The following is a 19,673-nucleotide window of genomic DNA, read 5'->3' as shown; positions in this document are numbered from 1 at the left end:
GTGAATTCCTCGAAGCGACTAAAGCCAAGGATGAGGAGGAGACCCCAGAACCCAGAACCCAGAACCCGGTACCCGGTACCCAGAGTCGAGACCCCTAGAACTCCAGACTAGCCTGCCCGGGGCTGGGACATTGGAATCAATTCGTTTCGATTCGATTCGATGTCTGGGATGCGTTGATTCTTGGCTAGATCTCCGCCCTGGGCATTTGTAATTATCCCAGCTGGCCAATGAGTCACTCCAAGTGGGAAGAGAGTCTGAGATCGCTGCTGACTTGCACTTCCAAGGCAGCCGAAAAACAATGCCTGTGCCATGACATCACGGAACTCGGAATAAATACATATCCGGGCATTTCCCATAGCATCCCGGCTTAAGCGATTTTTTTTTTTTTTTTTGGCCAAAGTACTTGACGAATTACATGGCCATGAGTAATCATCAGTATTAATGAGAGACCCGAGTCGAGTTGAGTTGAAAACGCGCCAAAAAAGCGCGCGCACGCTCATTGATCCACTTTTTGAAATTCTACTCTCCAATCACGTAGCCGCCTGAGCTTTACGTCTACATTTATTTGGATAACTGTTTTTGGCCCGAAGTCTATTCAAATTGAACGCATTTATATAATACAGAGAGAGAAATGTAGGTCTATCAATGAATACCCTGATCGATAACTTGTATTGTAGTCTTTTGCCATTGATAGTGATGATTCTTTTCCAGCTTTACTATGAAATGTAAAGGTTCTAATACAACTTTATTCTATAGGTTTAGATTAAGGAATTTCTCGGCATTTTCCCCCAGTGTATGTACATTATTTCGGTGGCATAATTAGAACCAGTTTGCTTTTGATAGAAGGCGTTTAAAGATGTGCTATTTAGGGTAGTTCCCTGAAGAATATTGTAGCCCCAAGCTAGAAAACTCATCAGAGATATGAATCATATATTTATTATTAATTTTATTTGATGCTCAAGTTTAGTGCAGTTTTTTTGGTTCGTTCCGCTTGAAATCCATTGAATTTCCTAGAGCGTCTGCAGTTTGCGAAACGTGAAATTCGTTTTTTTGTCTTCGTTTTTTTGTTGGCACCTTGATGTGGCTGTTTCTGGGTTTTATGTCTCAAATTTGCAAATCGATTTGAACATTGTATAACCAATATAAAAACTCACTACAAAGACACGTGTAGGCGTCGTTAAACGGAGAAGGAGTCGAGTGTCGAAGAACGAACTGTGAAGCGTCTTTGGGATCTCGGATTCACAAACACGTATTGGCCAAATGGAAAATCGGGTTAGCGTGTGGCCTTAGCCATATTTCAAATGAAAAGTGACCCCGAAAGCGAAATGGCCGCAGGCGAAATGCCTAATTGTGATGTTGATTTTAATTAAGCGAAGCAAAGCGAGCAGCTCATTAGTCTTCCAACTTGGAGTAAAAAATAAAAAATACAAATAAAATAGCATGCAGCTGCAACTGCAACTGCAACGGCCACAGTGAAATCAGAACGCTTCTGTAGCCACAAACTTGACCCCAAGAAAAAGAGAAATTTGTGGCAAAAACGAGGCTCGCCTCGGTTAGGCTAGAAACAAAATCAGCTCACGATCTTCCGTGGGTCAGTACCAGTTTCCCGTCCCAGTGGCCACACATATATGGAGTAGCTACCAGCTACCAGCTACGAGCTACTGGTGGTGGTGGCATCGCATGCTGCAGGCGAGGAGCACACGGTAGCCAGCATCATCAAGATTTGTCACAAATCAAGGCGGGCAGGCAACTAATCCAGTTCAAGTGCCGGCTGCGACACAGCGAAAATGGCAAATTGCCGTCGCGCTTTGGAGTTGGATTTGGAGTTGGAGTTGGAGTTGGGAGCAGTCACCAGGAGCACTCTTTGGCCAGCGTTGGCGTTGCCTGCCTGCAGTGCTCCATCGTGTTCCATCGTGGCATTCATCTCCAGATGTGGAGCTCTGCAGTCGTGCTCTCTGGGCAGCTTCCGCATGCCGACGACAAGTGACTCACTCGATTTGCTGGCCAAAGAAGCCTTAACTCCGTTATGTTTGCCAATCGTGAGCTTTTATTAATCTCGAAAGCAAACTCCTTCAATTTGGCCCCTGAAGATGTTGCTGAAAATTGCCACAAGGTCAATCTAAGCGGAGGTCAAGCTCCAAATTTGCCAAGGGGTCGATGATTTGCATCGAATGAGATCGGAGGGAAGTGCATAATAAACTTATTGTTCCTCAATTTCTAACACTTTCTGTGATTGCTAGACAAAATGACCAAACACCGAGTAGTGAGTGACTGATGCAATTGCAAGGTCGCACATTCCTAGAGGGAGGCCAACTGCAAATTGGCAGCACTCACGGTTCAAGCCACAACAATTTGGCCCGCAAAATTGGCCACAACTATGCGCAATAGACGGGCCATAATCACACACGTGTGAGGGCAGAAGCAACACGCCAACAGATTTATGTCGAATGACAGAACAGAATAGAAGAAATAAAAATAAAATAACAAACTAGAAATAAGAATGCAATTTGCAATTGCTGCTGCCGCTGGTTGGACCGTTAAATGTGTGGCACTGGCGAATCGAAGATCGCAGAAACCAAATTAACACAAAGCCAGGCAACAGACATCGCGGCAATTGCAATTGCAATCGAAGAAATGTAATGCGATAAGCTCGGGATAGGAATGGGGATCGGTATTGGAAATGGGAATCAAAATGGGTATCGATCGGTTAGGGGAGGGGAGGGGAATGGCTGAAGCATATCCCAGATGGACGCGTGAGGTTGGGGTCATCCATGGACCAGGGATCGGGATTGCAACTGGGGAGACTTGTGTGTCTGTGTGTGCTAAATGTCAATTTGATACCGGGCCAGAATCCAATTAAAGCCACATGCCGCACAGTTGCAGAACTCGCATCTTTCGGCTCTGCAAATTGCAAATTGCCATCGATCTCTGGCTGCGATCTCTTGTCGATGGGTCGCCGGTCGTTAGATGCGTGCGCCAAAGTGTATTTGTGGGTCATGGTACAAATCCACCAGAGACTGAAGGAAGAGTCCGAGCCGGAGACGAGGAACCAGAGTCAGAGTCAGAGTCAGAGAGACACGACAGCCGACACAAGATAGCTCTCTGACAAGAGACACCTTTTGATATGCTAACGAAGGCTTTCCACCAATGGGTTTTCCCTCCCCATTTCCCTTGCCGCTTCCTCCTCGTGCCGAGACTGTCAAAATGCTGCCCATGGCTGGCTGACTTGCTCGCTGACTGGGCCTGAAATTTTCCCACCCTCCATTGAGGCCTTGTGTCTGCCTTGGTAAAATGTAAATTTTCCTCGAGACTGCCACACATTTATATTAGAGCTGGAGTTGTAGTTGAAACTGCAGATGAGAAATGGGGAACGGGAACGGGAAACTTGCAACTTGGCAACTTGGGAGCTATCCACGCATGCGCACAATGCCTGCTTCCCGAAATAGAATATAGAATAGAACTGCTGCTCCCCCTGGGAACACTGGTCCAGTCCACACTGACAAGTCCACCCTTTGTGGCCAGTTGGAGGAGGAGAATGAGAAGGAGGATCGGGAATGCCTCATAACGCATAATATCCATTGTTGGCTATGAAGATGCATTGCCTTTGCCTCGCCCGAAACTAAAAAAAAATCTTGCAAATTTCCCATGACCGATATTGCCGCCCCGTGGCCAAGTTGGCCAAGTTAACAAGCGCCTGCCTCGTTTTGGGTAAAAGTTTCTATACCCGAGTGGGGCTGACTTTTGGCCACTTCATTCACAAATCCAAAATGGGGTCACACACACAACATACACAACACACACATCACACACACATATGTGTATGGGGCAGATAGCAGCAGCTGGCCGGTGACCACCCCTTTATTTGGTCTTAACCCAAATACTGAATGCTGCAGAAATGAGAAAGAATAAAAATTGTTTACCATTTAGCCATTTGGCCAAGAGCCGGAGCTGGGGAGCAGGGGAGCAGGGGCAGGGGTAGCATTAACTACAACAAACAGCGGAATAATTACCGCAACAAGTTGCTGTTGCCAGTTGGCAGCAACATGTTGCTCGTGTGTTGCTAATAGCTTTAGAACAAGTGCCATTTTGGCCGGCAACTAATAGCCAGTTTGTGTCGCTTCCGTTGTCAGTCAGTCGGATTCGCCATCAGCCTTAGCATCGGCATCATCATCATCATCATCATCATCATCATCATTGCGGCCGTGTGAGATTATCATTATTGTTATTGTCGCTCGTCATGTCAACTCGTCATCAACAAGCAGACGACGTAGCTACTGGAGGCTCAAAAGCCAGGCATCAGAATCAGCTAGATTTTACACTAAGAAAAGGAAAGGATTCCAGGGGTATCTTATCCTTAACAAGGAGACTTTACAGAAAGCCCTAGACCTTTCAAAGATGTGGCATATAAGAGTAGTACAATCTATTAATCAGATTTCTAATTATTCCAATGATGTATAGCATTTCCCTAGAACTTTCTCTCAGTGCTGCAGCTACTCCATCCATGAAGCAATCTCTCAACTTGACCGAGGCGGCTTCGTGTGTTGCATACTTCTCGTTATTGTTGCTGTTGCCACGGCACGCAGCAATGCCATTTGTGACTCCTGGGGCCACCACCTCTTCCTCTGCCCTCCATTGCTGCTCCTTCCCTGCCTGCCTGCATTTTAATGAGCACAATTCGCGCATTTATGATGAACCTCCAGTCTCCAGCCTCCGAAGCCTGAGTCAAGCATTAGCCGATTTTTATTTGCTTGTTTCGTTAGCGTTGCCGCCCAGGGGGAAGGCGTCTCAGGAATGGACGGGGAGTGTAACCGAAACCACTCGGATTTCAGGAGAATTGCGGAAGGGGATCCGGGATGCCATAGCCCCCACACAGAGGCCGATCCAGATGGTATACCAAAGTGACAGGTTACGGTACAGTGGGGCTTGAAAGAGCTCAATCATTAAGAGATTACTTTTAGATTAGAATACAATATAAAGATAACGTAGAAGAGGAGAAAGCATTTCCAAAGTTTCTAGATAGCTAGTTAATAAATCCTAAAATACCACAGAATATCCAAGATAATAAGTGTGGAAAAACCATAGATTTCCCAATTGAAATCCCAGTCAATACTCTAATATTCCCTTACACCTATCGTGGTTGGAAATCCCTGCAACACTATACCTCCGCTCTTCCTGATCCCATTGTGCTTAGGTGGAAGTTTTATTGCTTTATGGAATGTATAAAATTGGATAACATACCCACCAGACACGCCCCCTCAAATACAAGCAAAGTCCCCACCAAAGTTCTCACCCCTCGTCAAAGAGCACTCAGCATCCCTCACCTTCGTTTTCCAACCCCTCGGATGGAATCACGTGTTGCATCTCCTGGGACTTGATTAAAGTAGCATAAAGCAAATAAAAGCCGACAAGCAAACTGGGCTAATAAATGAAAATATGAAGCGTATGTGCCGCCAATGTGGATGCCATTCGATGCCATTAACCCACAACGACCACGACCACGACGACGACGACAATAAAACCCGGCGGAGTTAGTTGGCAGTTGTCCGGCGATAAGCCGTGATATGTGGCGGTTGCCGCCGCCTGCTAATTATAACGATGGGACCAACTCCAGGGGAGGTCCAAGTCCTAGTTTGAGTCCTTAGAAGTTTGGGGGGTGGCCTAAGGTTGTCCAATTTCTGGAAGTTTTTCCTTGCGTGCGCCTGACATTTTCAATCAGCGGGCACAGGATACTTGGCAGGATACATTCGGATGGGCATTTCTGACCTCTGCCAGAGGGTTGGGTGGCTGCGAGAGGATGTCAGGGAAAATTGCACATCTGTCAAATCGGCAAACAAGTGATTTCCGCAAACAATTGAAGAAAAACAGCCAGTCAGGATGGGAGGGAGGGTGCCCGAGTAGTGTCCATGATGGTGGTGGTTTCGCTGGCTCACATGTCAACGCTCCCATCCGCCCGAAAAACATCTCCGCTGTTTGTGCACGTAAATTGCTTTTGTGCGAAGGCCATTGAAAATTTTGGAGTAAAAAAAGAAAAATACAGAAAAATACAGAACAGAGAAAGGAGGAAAATAAATTGAGATGCGATGGGTTTGAGGGGCGACGGTAAACGGCATGCGCCTTGTCATGCTTTTTTAATGAAGTGCCCGTCGTTTAAGGAACATATTGCCATCGTCGCCCCCGATTTGTTGATTGTTGTTTAAGGGTTAAACGGGCCTGTCCGCAAGAATGTCGTCAAAGATCTCTTTTGTTATCACGTACGATTACTAAGCCCCATCTCTCCTCTCTCTACTCCATTGCAGTTACAACCACAAGATGACAAGGAGACGTTCGAGTCCACCGGGACTCGAGGAGCTGCTGTATCTGGCGCTCGTCCTGCTGGCCATGGCCCTGATACCCACACAAGCCGGTAAGTGGTTTATTATGTCAACATAAATTATGTTTAGCCAGCCTAAGTACCTCGCATCTGCCGGGCTCTATTCGGTCTATATTCCCTGTCTATTCCGATTATTCTGCCATAAATCGCCGTAGAATCCATGGCTAATTAAAGCCATTGTGACAAATTGCCATCAGCTGGCAACAGCTGCCGTTTTGCAATGCGGATTCCACTTGTCCAGGGTCAGGGGTCAGTCTGAGTGACAGTCTGTTGCATTTTGGGTGCGAAATTTAATTAGCAAGGCACTGGGAAAAATATATATACAATTTATACAGAAAGAAATGATATGTTCCTGACTTTAAACTTAGGTTACAGAGCCTGAAATTCTTGATTCTTCATTCCAATCTTTGAATCTCTCTCGAGAAGATCTTGGAAATATTACTACAACTATTTTATCGATTATTTTCTCTCCGTGTGCCTCATCGGGGGTGTCCCAAATTCAATTGTGCCACGAGTTTCCATTTAAATGGAAATCGAGTGGAACCAAGAGGGACTCGTACTGGGACTATTACCGGAGATGGGTCATAATTAAAAGCAAGTGCTAATGGCCTCGGACATCATTACCACCATCCTCGGACTGTCCATTTAGATGCATCTGCATCATCTGCCCAAAATGTGTTAACTTTCACATTTACCCATGCGCTGCGCTCGTTCTTTTTTTGGGTTTCCTTGTCTTCACTATTGGGTCGTCTTTTGGGCGTGTTCGATTTAACGACTTGTTTAAACAGAACTTAGAGCCAAATAAACCCAAAAAAAGTGAGAGAGAGAGAGTGCAGAGGGAGGAATATCGGTCAACGAATGCCAAAACCATACCGTAGTTAATGCCACTCGAGGCAGTACCCACCAATCATTCGGTCCATAACCGGAGACACCCAGTGCCCGTCGTCCAGAGCCATTGTTTAATGGGCTTTCAATAAATAGGCAACGGCTTCAGCTCCATCCCCAGCTGCAGCTCCAACTCCGACTCCAACTCCAGCTCCATCTCCATCTGCTAGCCGTGTCTCTTTGGCTCTGACTGATTTGGCCTAGTCAAAACGATAGGCGACAATAGTCAGCTCGTTGACCCACATTCATGGTACTCCAGCTCGAAGCCAGCTCCACGCTGCCTGCATTCAGAATTCTCGGAATTTTCATTAACACATGTCCGAGGCGCATATGGAAATGGGCCTCTAACAAAGCGAGGGAAATAAAGTGGAAAAGAATTTTGTGAATGGGCAGCCGCCCGAGATGGTGTGGAGAAGGTAGAAGAGTAAGGGGATTTGGAGGCGAGAACCCATGGTGTTGATGATGGTGGTGATTCCGGAAAGCCCCGCCAGGGCTTCTCACCTATTTATTGATTATTACACACAGCCACAAATCGGTTACACTAACAAGCCATGGCAAGGCAGCAGCAAAACGGCCTAATGGAGCCCCAATGAGAAGTTTGATGAACTCCGCAGCCAAAGAGTTTTCCCAGCAGGGCCTGGTAATTGAATTGTTCCATTATAATATTGGGCATGACTCAACAGATACTCCACTCCTCAACAGTTCTAAACTCCATCGAAAGCCGCCGACAGCTGCGAGCTATAAATCAATGGGACTAGCGCGAATGTCAGCCGGGGGATCATTTTACCAGAGAGTGTGTGGAGTGAGTGCGAGAGTGTATCTATAAGATACACGCACTTCACAACAAGTGGCATTTGCGTCATAACAAAAGGCAACAGCATCCATCGATCGCACGATCGATCGATCGATCCATGCCAATTGTTTGCCCAGCATTTGATGAGGCATCCCAATCGCTTCGAGGGCCTCTGCAATTTCAATCTCTCAAGCTCCAGCTCAAGCTCAAGGTCGGCGGAACGAGCATCATCTTCCATCAGCATCCAGTAGCCGCCACACATTATCATTACCGCGAAGATGGCAATTTTCGAGCTCCGTGCTTCTTCGGCGGTCGATGGATGGGGCGTTTTCATCAATCAGCCTCCTCCTTCTCCTCCTCTTCGAACTGGTTTTTCTCAGGCTTATTATAGATCTTATGTACACCTGCTTGGGGGTCTTCCAGTTCTTCCTTTTTGCCTGTCCAATTGACACCTACGAACACTACATGGTCACTGAACCTTGCCCAGCTTCGGGTCCAGTTCCAGTCCCAGCTCCATTCCCTCCACTCAAATGTGCTTTGCCAGTTTTTGTGACTTCTTAATTTATAACCAATTACAAAGGCATTAGTGCTCCGCACGAAGATCTTCAATATTTTTGTTTATTGCGCATATAAATCGCCGCTTTACGGGGCCCCAGCTTTATGGCACTTTTGCGGAAGCATCTAACTCTGTGCCCAGGCCCGGGCCTCCGCAAAACGATGATGATGCTCGCCGATGTGCCTAATTAGCTTAGTATTATCGATGCGATGCCATGGGATGGGATGCGATGCGATCCAAGGCTGTGTGTGCGTGTGCCAAGAGAACTTTTGAGCCCAGGCTCCAAGAACAGCAACACGGAGAGAAAATGTTGTATAATAATCTACGACAATTTTTTCAACAAATCAAAATTTAAATACCTCATAGCTCAGCCAAAAAATCATTAATTTCAATTCGAAAACCATTCTTATGTTAGTTTTTATTATATTAATAAATCTGCATACTCAATTTTAAAATTTAAAAAATTGAAAATTTTACCAATTTTTGAAAATTTTAATGATGTAACCCCTTGTAAAAATTGCAAAAATTGCAAAAATTTAAAAAATTTTTTTTTTAACCGGACATGGCTATATCGATTCTCCGGTTGATTCTGATCAAGAATATATATGATTTATAGGGTCGCAAATGACTTCTTCACATAATTAGAAGCTTTTGATTATAATTATAATACCCTTGCAAGGGTATTAAATATCATCTAAGATGTTGTTATTTCTTAAATACGATCTCTGATATCATCAATGTTTAATCAAAATTTCTGATATCTATATGAATATATTTAATATATTTTCTCCCATATTTTATATATTCCCTCTTTATATAAAGAAATTACTTCAATTAATACCTCTTACTCTAGTACCTTCCTTCTGAGTTTCTCTCAGTGCATTCAGGTACTCATCATTATGGTTTGATATTAATTGCATGGCTCGCTGATGTCATCAGCAGCGTCATCAGGCCCTGGGCAGAAGCGTTAATCAAGATTCAGACGCGTCCAGTCATCCGCTTAGCCACGCGCATATAATTAACTTGGCTGCCACATGGACCAGGTTCAATGTCAAGTGGCAAGGCGGATTTGGCTCTATGGCTCTCCAGCTCTGGCTTATCGCGTTGATAGCACCAACGGTACTCCGCCTCCTGGTGCTTCTCCACCACCTCCTCCATCTCGTAAATATTTCATATATGCAAACACCAGCGAGGCTGTTTGCTGGGCAAACAGAACTGGCCAGAGTCGCTGACCATTGACCGATATGGCCAAGACGATGAAGGCGATGATGATGGCGATGCCGAAGATGTGTGTTGGCTGCGTGGCTGTGGAATTTCGTAGCCACTTAGAGAACAAGTACGCAAGCCGGAGATCACGAACTTGCGGGTTGGCCCGCACGAATGGCCAGAACGGGTCTCTGTCTGGGATGCTCGGTGCTCGGATCCCCGATCTCTAGTGCTCCCGTGAGATTCGCCAATGGGGCGGAGAAACTTTCGACAGTGACACAATTAGAATCCCTCCTCCGGCACCAGCTACAAATTCATACTTCAACTTGAACTCTCCACCTCCATCTTGTATTGACTCTTGACCATAAATAAGCATTTATGCTGAACGACTCGGCAAACGACTTTCCTTTCATTTCGATTTGTATTTTGGCCACCAACATCGCCTCCCCCAGATGTTCGTCAATTTGTCAAAATCTTTTCGGTGTGAACGCAAATCTAAGCTTTAGGTTCACTGAGAGAAAAATAATACCCTTTTAGGTTATTAATATTTCAGTCAGAAGATTAAAACGCAGTGAAGGAGTCATTTTCGACCCTATAAACCATATATATTCTTGATCAGAATGAACAGCATAATCGATCTAGCAATGTCTGGTGGAAAAATAAATTTTTTCAATTTTTGCAAAATTCTATAAGGGGTTACATCATTAAAATTGTCAAAAATTGGCAAAATATTGAATTTTTAAAATTTTAAAACTCAGTATGCAGAATTGTTAACCACATAAAAACTAGCATAGAAAAGCTTTCCGAATTGAAATTAATTCATTTTTGGCTTAGTTATGAGATTTTAAAAACTTGATTTTTCGATAAAATTGTCATTTGAAAATATAGATAAATGTATATAGTTTTTCCCCGAGTGTTCTGTCTCCGAGTTGATATGATAAATTGACCCTGGACTTCGAGACACTCATAAAAGACACATTTGTTCGGCTTAAATGCCCAAACACAGAGCCACTTAGTTAGCGCTGATCCGACCCACGCAAGTCCCGCATCTCCGCATCTTAAGATCTTGGCATCTTTCGGATCTCCAAGGGGGCCGAGGGCAATGACCAGGCCAGACCAAAGGGTTGCCGCTTTCCGAGATCTAAGCTCCCAGCTCACAGCTCCCCCAGTGCCAGTGCCAGGCTGCACTTGATTCTCCAATTAAATGGCCAGAAGCCGGAGCAGCGTGTGAACCAGAATCGGAGGCGGAAACTTAGACGAGGCAAGAAGGAAGCGGCGCAGTCAGAAGACAGGCAGTTCTTTTGATTTTATCAGCGTTAAATTCTCGACTTCCTGCGACAAGGTCGGGGGCTAATTTCATTTAAGTAAATAAGTCGGCGTTTAACTGCCGCCAATTTGAAGTGTAACGGTAGTGTGCGAAGACCAAAACCAGAGTGAGAGTCATGTTGCAATTACACAATTTGGCTATTAACGCCTCGGCTCTCCCAATCTTCCAATCCCCTCGTGCACCTTTCACCTTGACAATGAAATGGTTTCCAATGATTGCTGTAATTTCTATTTTTGGCCTGGAGAAACCCACAACCTGCTCCGGGGACTCGCTCTGGGGAAATGCAAATGAATATCTTGGGTGTTTAGTAGAGCAAAACGCCGGCTGGGTTTACTTTGTGCCAGCATTACGTATACGTAATACAATACTGGCTGCGATTTCCCAGACCCGATACAGTCAGACACCTCACCCGAGTATCTCTGTATCTCTGTATCTCCATAATCATGGCTCATATTATGTATGCTCCTCCTCCTCCTACTGCTGCTATTTCCATTCGTATTTCCCTATTATTGTTTTGATGTCATTGAACTTGAACTTGTCGTGGTCGCCGGCTGTCGGTTGTCGGTTGTCGGTTGCCAGTCTCCGGCTATCTTCTGTTTTGGCATTTTATGCAATTTCTCGGCGTGAATATGCTAATACGGATTTGTATAACACGTTGCCGGTCCAAAAACGTGTTCGAAATGTTAATTAAACGGCAAACACTGGTGGCTTTTATTCATATTTATGGCAATTAGCAGCAGCCGCCGCCCTGACCCAATTTTTTGTGTTTTGCTGTTGTCGTCTGCTAATTGCCGTTTATGACGGGTTTCGGTTTTGACTTTGGGGTTCTGGTTCTGCTACTGGAGCTGGACCAACCCTAGATTGCATTCTGCATTCCCGGCATGGTCAATTGCACCTCCACCTAGGCTCTCAATTAGACATTTCAGCCTGGCGCCAACTGCTAATCGCTGTCTAAGAAAAGCCAGCACGCTAACAAGCCTAAAGACAAGACAATGATGGAGCTGGTGATGTAATGGAGCTGGGAAGGAGTAGGAGCTGGAGGAGGAGCTGGTGGAGTACCTGGAGACGGTCAGTGCTAAAGTTTTCGGTTGGCTGCCTGACCAGAAGCTATGTACACTTGGCTTAGAGATTCATCACTGTCATTAAGTAATAAATTCTAGAATTTTTACAAGGCAAGTCTAAGGTTTCAATCTCTTAAAATAATAAGAAAAGAAGAATTACGATCTCCCTCTAAAATCACTTAGAACAACTCCATTCGTTATGAGGTTTTATATCAGCACAGGTAGCACTAAGCAGACTTATAACTTTGTCAGTTGGCGTGTTTGAATTCATTTTGACACTATTAAGACATAAAGCGAGCAAAGAGCAAAATGGTAATTAGCAGAGGAAAGATTGAAGAAAAGCAAAAAGGGAGAGAGATCTCTATCGCAGGTGCATTGACTCGACCAGCCGTCGCCTGGGAGCGTTCTCTTTCAATTGTGTAACCCTAGCCATGGAGCTGGCCCTTTCCCTATTCCCTATTCTAACGCCGGGTTCAATCAACTCTCTTTTGCCGGCTGGCACCTTTACGCATGGCAACCTCAGCAGAGACCAGACCCAGGCCAGGCTCACCAGCTCCGGATCTTGGAGACGGGCACACAGGTACGGGTATGGGTACGGGTACGGGTACGGGTCATGCCAAGTCAGACGCTCTCTCGCTTGAACTAATACTTTGTATAATTATCGCTTTGCTGATCTTCTTGCACATGATGTATGGAGTGCCCGTGCTAGCGAGCTGGGCCATTGGGTTTTATGGCTTTCTGGCTCTAGCTTCGGGACAGAACACGCAGCACCAGCTCCAGCTCCAGCTACAGCACATTCTGTGCCCTATCTCCGGTGTCCGATCATTAGCTAAATGCCATGCCAGCGTGGGAGGAGATACCAGAGATCCCAGATACACCACCATCCAGCACCTAGAGAGCATTTTGGTGCCTCTGGCGAATGTTAGATATCAGATACGGATCGGATGAGGGAGACAGCAACGGGAAACAAAAGTCAGCGAGCAATTAGCGCTCGGAGAGTGCCACTTAATTGAATCGCGGTCCGCCGCGGTCCACGGTTCGGGTTTCTTAAGTCAGGACATCGAACGTGAGACTTTTTCCGGTGCAAATTACTAAACAGTTACGCATGCGCAGGGGGAGAACTTGTTGTTTGTACACAAGAAGAAAAGTTCTATAGGTTATTCTAATCCCCAAATAACCCTAGAAAATGTTACCTAACTCGATTCTATTATTCTTCTATTTAAAATTCACTTTCTGGGAATCTCCCCCACCTGTGTTAAGGTTACCCTCTTCCACAGCTGTGTGCAATATAGCATTTGATTGTTATTATGTATTATTTATACAGCTAAAACATATAGTTTCCCATCCTTCTTCATTGCTTGAGTTTCTTTTTTGCTGTGCAGTTGATTGCCGGGCATCCATCACCTGTCAGGTGAACCAGCTTCGAGTCCCAGCTCCCAGCTCCCAGCTTCATCCCCAGCTCGGGAGCAATCTGTATCTGAATCTGCATTGGAATCTGCCGTTGGTCGAGGCGTAGCTTCTATGTTATTTCGGCAATTGCTGTAATCAATGCGCTGTTATCAATAACAGCTAGCGGTGTAATAATTGAATGCTTTCTCCACCCAACTGTCCATCCAACCATCCAACCATCCATCCATTCCCGTTCCAGCCCCGTTCGGTGTGCCTTAAGAATTTGTCTAAAATTGCGCAAACAAAAATTATGATATATTTGCTCGCAAACTCAGAGAGAGGGAAGAGGAGATCCTCTGCAGACTGGTTCCAAGGCTGTGATTAGCTGTGGATACTGGGGGGAATACAGAATACTGACAGCCGGACAGATTGATTGCTGGCACGGAACGGTGATGGAGGAGAAGGAGGAGGAATATGGTACTGCGAAGAGGTAGCACTCATTAAAGCCATGCAAAAGACATCAAAACAAATCAAAGACAGGACACTTGAGTCTAGTCTAGGGCCCCCAGGAGCATCACAAACTGTGGGAAAGAATGCTGGGCCATCCGTTTTGGACTCCACCCTTAACTGCTTAATTACAGCGCCTCAAGGCCAGGCCCAGGCTCATTATTATCTATTAAGCAGTCAGGACTCCTCGTTGGATAGTAGTAGTTCCATTCCCTGACCTGACAAACTGACAAACAGACACTGACTCTCTAATGACATAGGCCATAAATATGCATATGAGATGGAACCGAGCTCTAGGCACAGCTCCAGCTCCTTGGTCTGCCAGCAATTACAATGTCCCGATATAGACAGGCGGAATAGGCCTAGACCTTAGCCTTGGTAATTGTTTCATATGCAACTCGGGCTTGCTGCAATTTCATGGCAGCCTCATCTCCTTGGCAGTCTCCATACCCGGCATCGGCATTGGCATTGGCATCGGCATCATCATGACCATCGGGCATAATTTACTTAGAAGGCATAGGAATCATGGCCTAGGCCGTACTACCTTCCTCCTCCTACTCCTCCTTATTCTCCTTCTCCACGGGTTCTGTAATAAAACACAGCGTCACGCCAAGGTAGCGCCCTAGCCTTGCGCAACTGCGTCCAATTTGGCCGCAATCGAGGAGCAGCAGCAACAGCATCAGCAGCATCAGCAGGAGCTCCTGCTTCGATGTCTACATTGCTACTTGGTCGCCGACATAATCATGTTAAATTACTCGCAAATTCATTTGCTGTGCGGCCTCCGCCGCCGCTTCCAGTTGCAGTTGCTGTTGCATTGTTAGGGCGCCGTGTTGCAAGTAGTTCCTAGTTGGATAGATGTTGCTAGTTGCGGCTGCTGCCTGGCGGCTGCTTTCAGCAGCGGTGATGCATGGAGATGATACGGCTGAGGCCCGGGACTCTCGGCTCACTCCATATTGATCTGCTCGGCATTATGGAAATTATGTGATCAAGGCCGGGGGGAAATGGAAATTGTTTCTGTTCGACGGCTGGGCTGGAAATTTGCATGCGGAGAGGCAGAAGGCAATTACAGATCGATTTATTGCTACTCTCCCGGGGGCATTGTTTTTATGTTCTCCTGCTTATTTTTTTTGGACTGCATCTAATTAGAAGCTAGATAAACGCAGCAGCATCGGAGGGAACCCTGCCTCTGCCATTGCCACCAAAGGCAGAGTGAGAAATTGCAGTAAGGCCCGGGTGGGTGTGGTCAACAAGTTGCCGATGTTGCAGCTGCAAATAGCGGTAAAAAAAGGAGAAGAAACTAGGAAAAATAAAAAATAAGGAAAATAAAAGCCAACGACAACGCATTTGGGGACAACCAACAAGCCGGCGAAGATTTGTGTTTATTTTGTAATCTTTGAAATATTTGTGGCATGGCAAATATTTTCACTCGCCGCGTTTCCGCATAGAGGCTCCCAAAGGTCCCCGAGAGCCGAAGATGGGATATAGCCAATACACAGAGAGAAAATGTGGGTGTATTACTGGGATAACTTAAGAGATTTTAAATAGGTTTTCTTCTTTAATTGAGCTTTAAAGAGTTATAGTACTTTCTGGCTCTGAAAACACTCTAATAATGTTTAATTCAGGATTTATGTTTAATATTCTTTCGGTGCATTGAGAATATTTAGGAAGACTTCCACTTTTTCGCATCTGTGCCTGGCGGCGAGTCCACCTACAGCACTAAATAATAAAGCGTAACCAGCAAAAGGCGTGCCTGGGTTCTGGGTCTCCGTCTCCATGTCCATGGGACCACGAGTTGGCCAGCCTTAGTCCCAGTCCCAATCCCAATCCCAATCCGAATCCCAGGCGGAGCACCTAGGCCTACTTATGTAAGTAAGGCTGCCAGTGCTTGTGGCTTGTAGTTTATGGTTTGTGTACACATTTTTGCACACATGCGCGCCGGGTCATTCAACTTGTTGTAGCGGCGGCGGCAGCCAGAAAGCCATAGCCATGGTCCATGGTCAGGTGGTGGTGGCGGTGAAGGAGGAGGAGCGAGGAGCGCGGAGCGAAGGCGGTGCGCGCGCGCTTTCCTAGAATAAACAAAATGCACGACTTGGCCGAGAGCCGCCAACAACTTGGGCCACGAAGCCACAGTCAGAGCCACATCAACACCAAGATGCAACCAGCAACATGCAGCAGCAACTTGGCTGACTAACTGACTGACTGACTTCTGTTTGTTGGACCGACACGACCATGTTTGATGTGTACCATCATCGTCATCATCATGATCATCCGGCTGGGGCAATGATGATGATGATGATGATGATGATGCATGTGGCTTGTTTTAGTTGTTGCACTTGCACAAGGCAGAAATGGTTGCATAAGTTTCGCTTCGCTTCGGGAACCGGCCACATGATTGACTCCCATTGCCAGGTCCCCAGTCGCGGTCCCAAGTCCCCAGTCCCCAGTCCAAGTCCAAGTCCAAGGCTCTAGAGTCAAGTAGAGATGGCTCCCGCTGCCCTGCTGCCCCGGCGGCAATCCTTAACAGTTAATGTGTGAATTTTTATGCGTTGCCAGGTTCGGGTCGTGTTGTTGTTCTTACCGCATAAAATGTAATTTACATCCGTTAGCTTCGAGTGAGAGAGAGAGGGAGCGGGTCCATCTGCAGCTCCTGCTCCGGCTCCAACTCCGGATCGAAATTGCTACTCTGATTTGTGGCCAGGCCCAGAGAAACCTGGGCCAAATTCATGCTTATGAGCACTTGCCGTTAGGATTTTTCTCATTGTTGTTTCGCCAGCAATTTGTTTGCCAAATTGTATGGGTTCAGCCTCCCCCCCTGGCGGCTACTCACTCCGACTCCCAATTAAATGGCCAAGTCATCGAGAGGCGAAGGCCCCCCCAGGTAACTATGCGGAAATTAAAATGTGAAATATTCCAGAAATTGTCAACCCTTCAACTGGACGCAATTTATCAAAGTCTCGGCAATTCATAAAGCTGCAATTTGTCAAATCATTTGTGGCAGCAACAAGTGGCTCTGCAGCAGCAGCAGCAGCAACTGGTCTTGGGTTTTCCTTCTGGCCAACTGTCAGCTTTGGACAATTTGTTTTGAGCCACGAAGGGGTAGAGCTAGGCTGCGTGTGGTGTCCCAGAACGGCGGCGGCGGCGGACTACGTGCCATTTTTCTGGGATTTAGTGGAGCCACAAGTTGGATGTTGCTGCTGTTGCTGCTGTTGCTGCTGCTCTTCGGCTGCATTTTGATTATGTGGTAATAACACGTTGCCGGCAGACAAAGCTATTGCAATTTGGTAGCTGTGGATGGATGTTGGGACCCTGTTATCACACCGAAGAGAATGAAAATGGCTATGTGAAGCCTACGCAGGTTCAGGTTCAGGTTCGGGTTCCCATTCCCAATTCCAGTTCCCAGTTCCCGGTCCCGGTCCCGGTCCCGGTCCCCTGGCCAATTGCATTCACAATTAGAGTCCGGCATTCGCGGCAATAGATAAATTAATTTATTATGGTCATGGCAATGGACCAGCGGATATGGCCATCGTAAAATTCCCGCCGTAATGGGTCCACAGCAAATAGCATGGCTTTTCATTAAATAATAAACATTCCATCTACAATTCCTCATTGCAGCCCCGGTTCAGGAGTACACGGAGATCCAACAGTATTCAGGTAAGTCGCAAATCGGAGGAGCATCGAAACTTGATTAACTGGCTGACTTGGTAAGGAGTTACCGGGAGTCAGGACTCAGGAGCCAGGAGTCCAATAAAAAAGTGCATTTAAATCCATTTTATGGTGATTACATTTACGGAACGCAAGGATTTATGGCACCCGAGAAGCTATATCTATTTACTTTTCTGCCATGGAAGATCCTTAGCTCGTAGTTCTTCTGCCCAGCAAGATACTTTATTTACTTTATAGTTTACGAGTAATAATTTCGTAGTAACCTAATGGCAGCCTATTGAATCGAGATGATTGAGTATTTGTCTAGCTTAGTTATTATAGGAATTTCTAGGAATTGATATTAAGCTATTTTAACTAGAGTTGTTTCATTGTTAAATAAGAAATTAATTTGAGAAGATTCTATTGATAGAACCAATAAGATATATGAAAGGATATATGAATATTTAAGCTAAGGACTTATGTGAGCACTGATCAAAACCCCAATTAATTCTATAGATTCATTCACTGCTCCTCCCTCAAAACTGATCGATTCCGGGGGCTATTAGCTAATTAGCTCGTTGAGGGGGCCAAACAGTTGTCATAGCCGCTAATCGGCTGCCAATTATCGAGCCAATCGCCGTCATAAAGCGGCATTAGACGAGGTGTGAAGAGTCAGTCAGTCGCATGCGAAGACAAATGGAAACATAAAGAAATAAGCGCTGCCTCTTTACGAGTTACGCTTCAAACGTGAGCCGGGCTCGAGACCCAGTGTACCCATACTCATACCCCTACTCATACCCATACTCATACCCAAAACCCCAACCGAGACCCAAAGATTTCAATCAAAAAAATGGTCTAGCCGCGAACAAAACGAGCGGCATGGGGAAGGGAGATCTGGCGCGCTTAACGTGTTAATGATGTGATGTGGAATTTATAGCGGGTGGACGTCACTAAATTAGGCAGCCAGTCAGCCGAGACAGATACACACCGGACAGCACACACACTGACTCTGGGGACAGACGTGCGCATATTTTAACGACAACAACGACGACAGTTGACTTTTGTTTAACGACACTGATGAGCTATAAAAATTGTCTATAGCCGCACGTATTATGACAGCCGCTGGCGCTAAGCCCCGATTTATGGGGGTCGCCCCCCGGCGACACAGTAGCACATATCCATAGGAAAATCACATAGTAGATATAGATATGGATATATGTGGATGCAGTGAGGAGTGCTCCGCATGCATAAGTAATGCCAGCGGAATCTATTAGCCGGAAAAGTGGGCGAGCAGAGGAGCCATGCCATTGTTCCATCTTAGTTCCCAGACTCTTAGATGGCGGCCCAGATCTCGATATCTTGAGTTCAATCTCATGTTCTTTTCAGAGGGCTGCTACTACAACTATGCACACTACCAGGAGGGCGACCGCATCATGACCAATGAGCCGTGCCTGAACTGCACCTGCCACAATCGCATGCTGATGTGTTACCTGCGCGTCTGCCCCTTCACCAAGCCCATTGGCCACGACTGCATCGTGGAGAAGCGGGAGGATCAGTGCTGTCCCATCATCACCTGCCCAGAAGGTGAGTTGTCTTTGCTGAGATGATCTTTCTGTTCGTTTAGTAACCAAAATTATCCCGTTTTAGTGCCCGTGGATGTGCCCTATCATTCCCCAGAGCCAGGCACTGAGCTGACCATTCCCGAGAAGTTTGGCTGCAGCATCGAGGAGAAGTTCTACCCGGAGGGCGCTCAGGTGCCATCGAACCCCAATAAGCCTTGCGAGCTGTGCTATTGCATTAACAACCAGACCAAGTGCGTCATGCAGGAGTGCACCCTCCACGTGGACGGCTGCCTGCCCATCTACAACAAGGGATCCTGCTGTCCGGTTCGCTATAGTTGTGGTAAGTACAGAAGGCAAGGGAATCCCTGAGAGATT

General features: G+C 46.2%; 1 protein-coding gene across 1 annotated transcript in view; it reads left to right on the top strand.

The window, feature by feature from the left end:
- Nucleotides 1-19,673, top strand: part of tnc (tenectin) — a 40,474-nt gene that overhangs the window by 11,450 nt on the left and 9,351 nt on the right. The window contains 4 exon segments of the mRNA XM_020960421.2: nucleotides 6,297-6,403; nucleotides 17,707-17,745; nucleotides 19,123-19,320; nucleotides 19,384-19,638. Of these exon segments, the coding sequence (XP_020816080.2) occupies nucleotides 6,310-6,403; nucleotides 17,707-17,745; nucleotides 19,123-19,320; nucleotides 19,384-19,638 (586 nt within the window). The 5' untranslated portion in view covers nucleotides 6,297-6,309.

The sequence above is a fragment of the Drosophila serrata genome, unplaced genomic scaffold (assembly GCF_035046125.1).
Source record: "Drosophila serrata isolate PLE 108 unplaced genomic scaffold, ASM3504612v1 contig_376, whole genome shotgun sequence".
NCBI lineage: Eukaryota > Metazoa > Arthropoda > Insecta > Diptera > Drosophilidae > Drosophila > Drosophila serrata.
The sequence above is the reverse complement of the archived record's forward strand: the minus strand, read 5'-3'. Positions and strand labels throughout refer to the sequence as shown.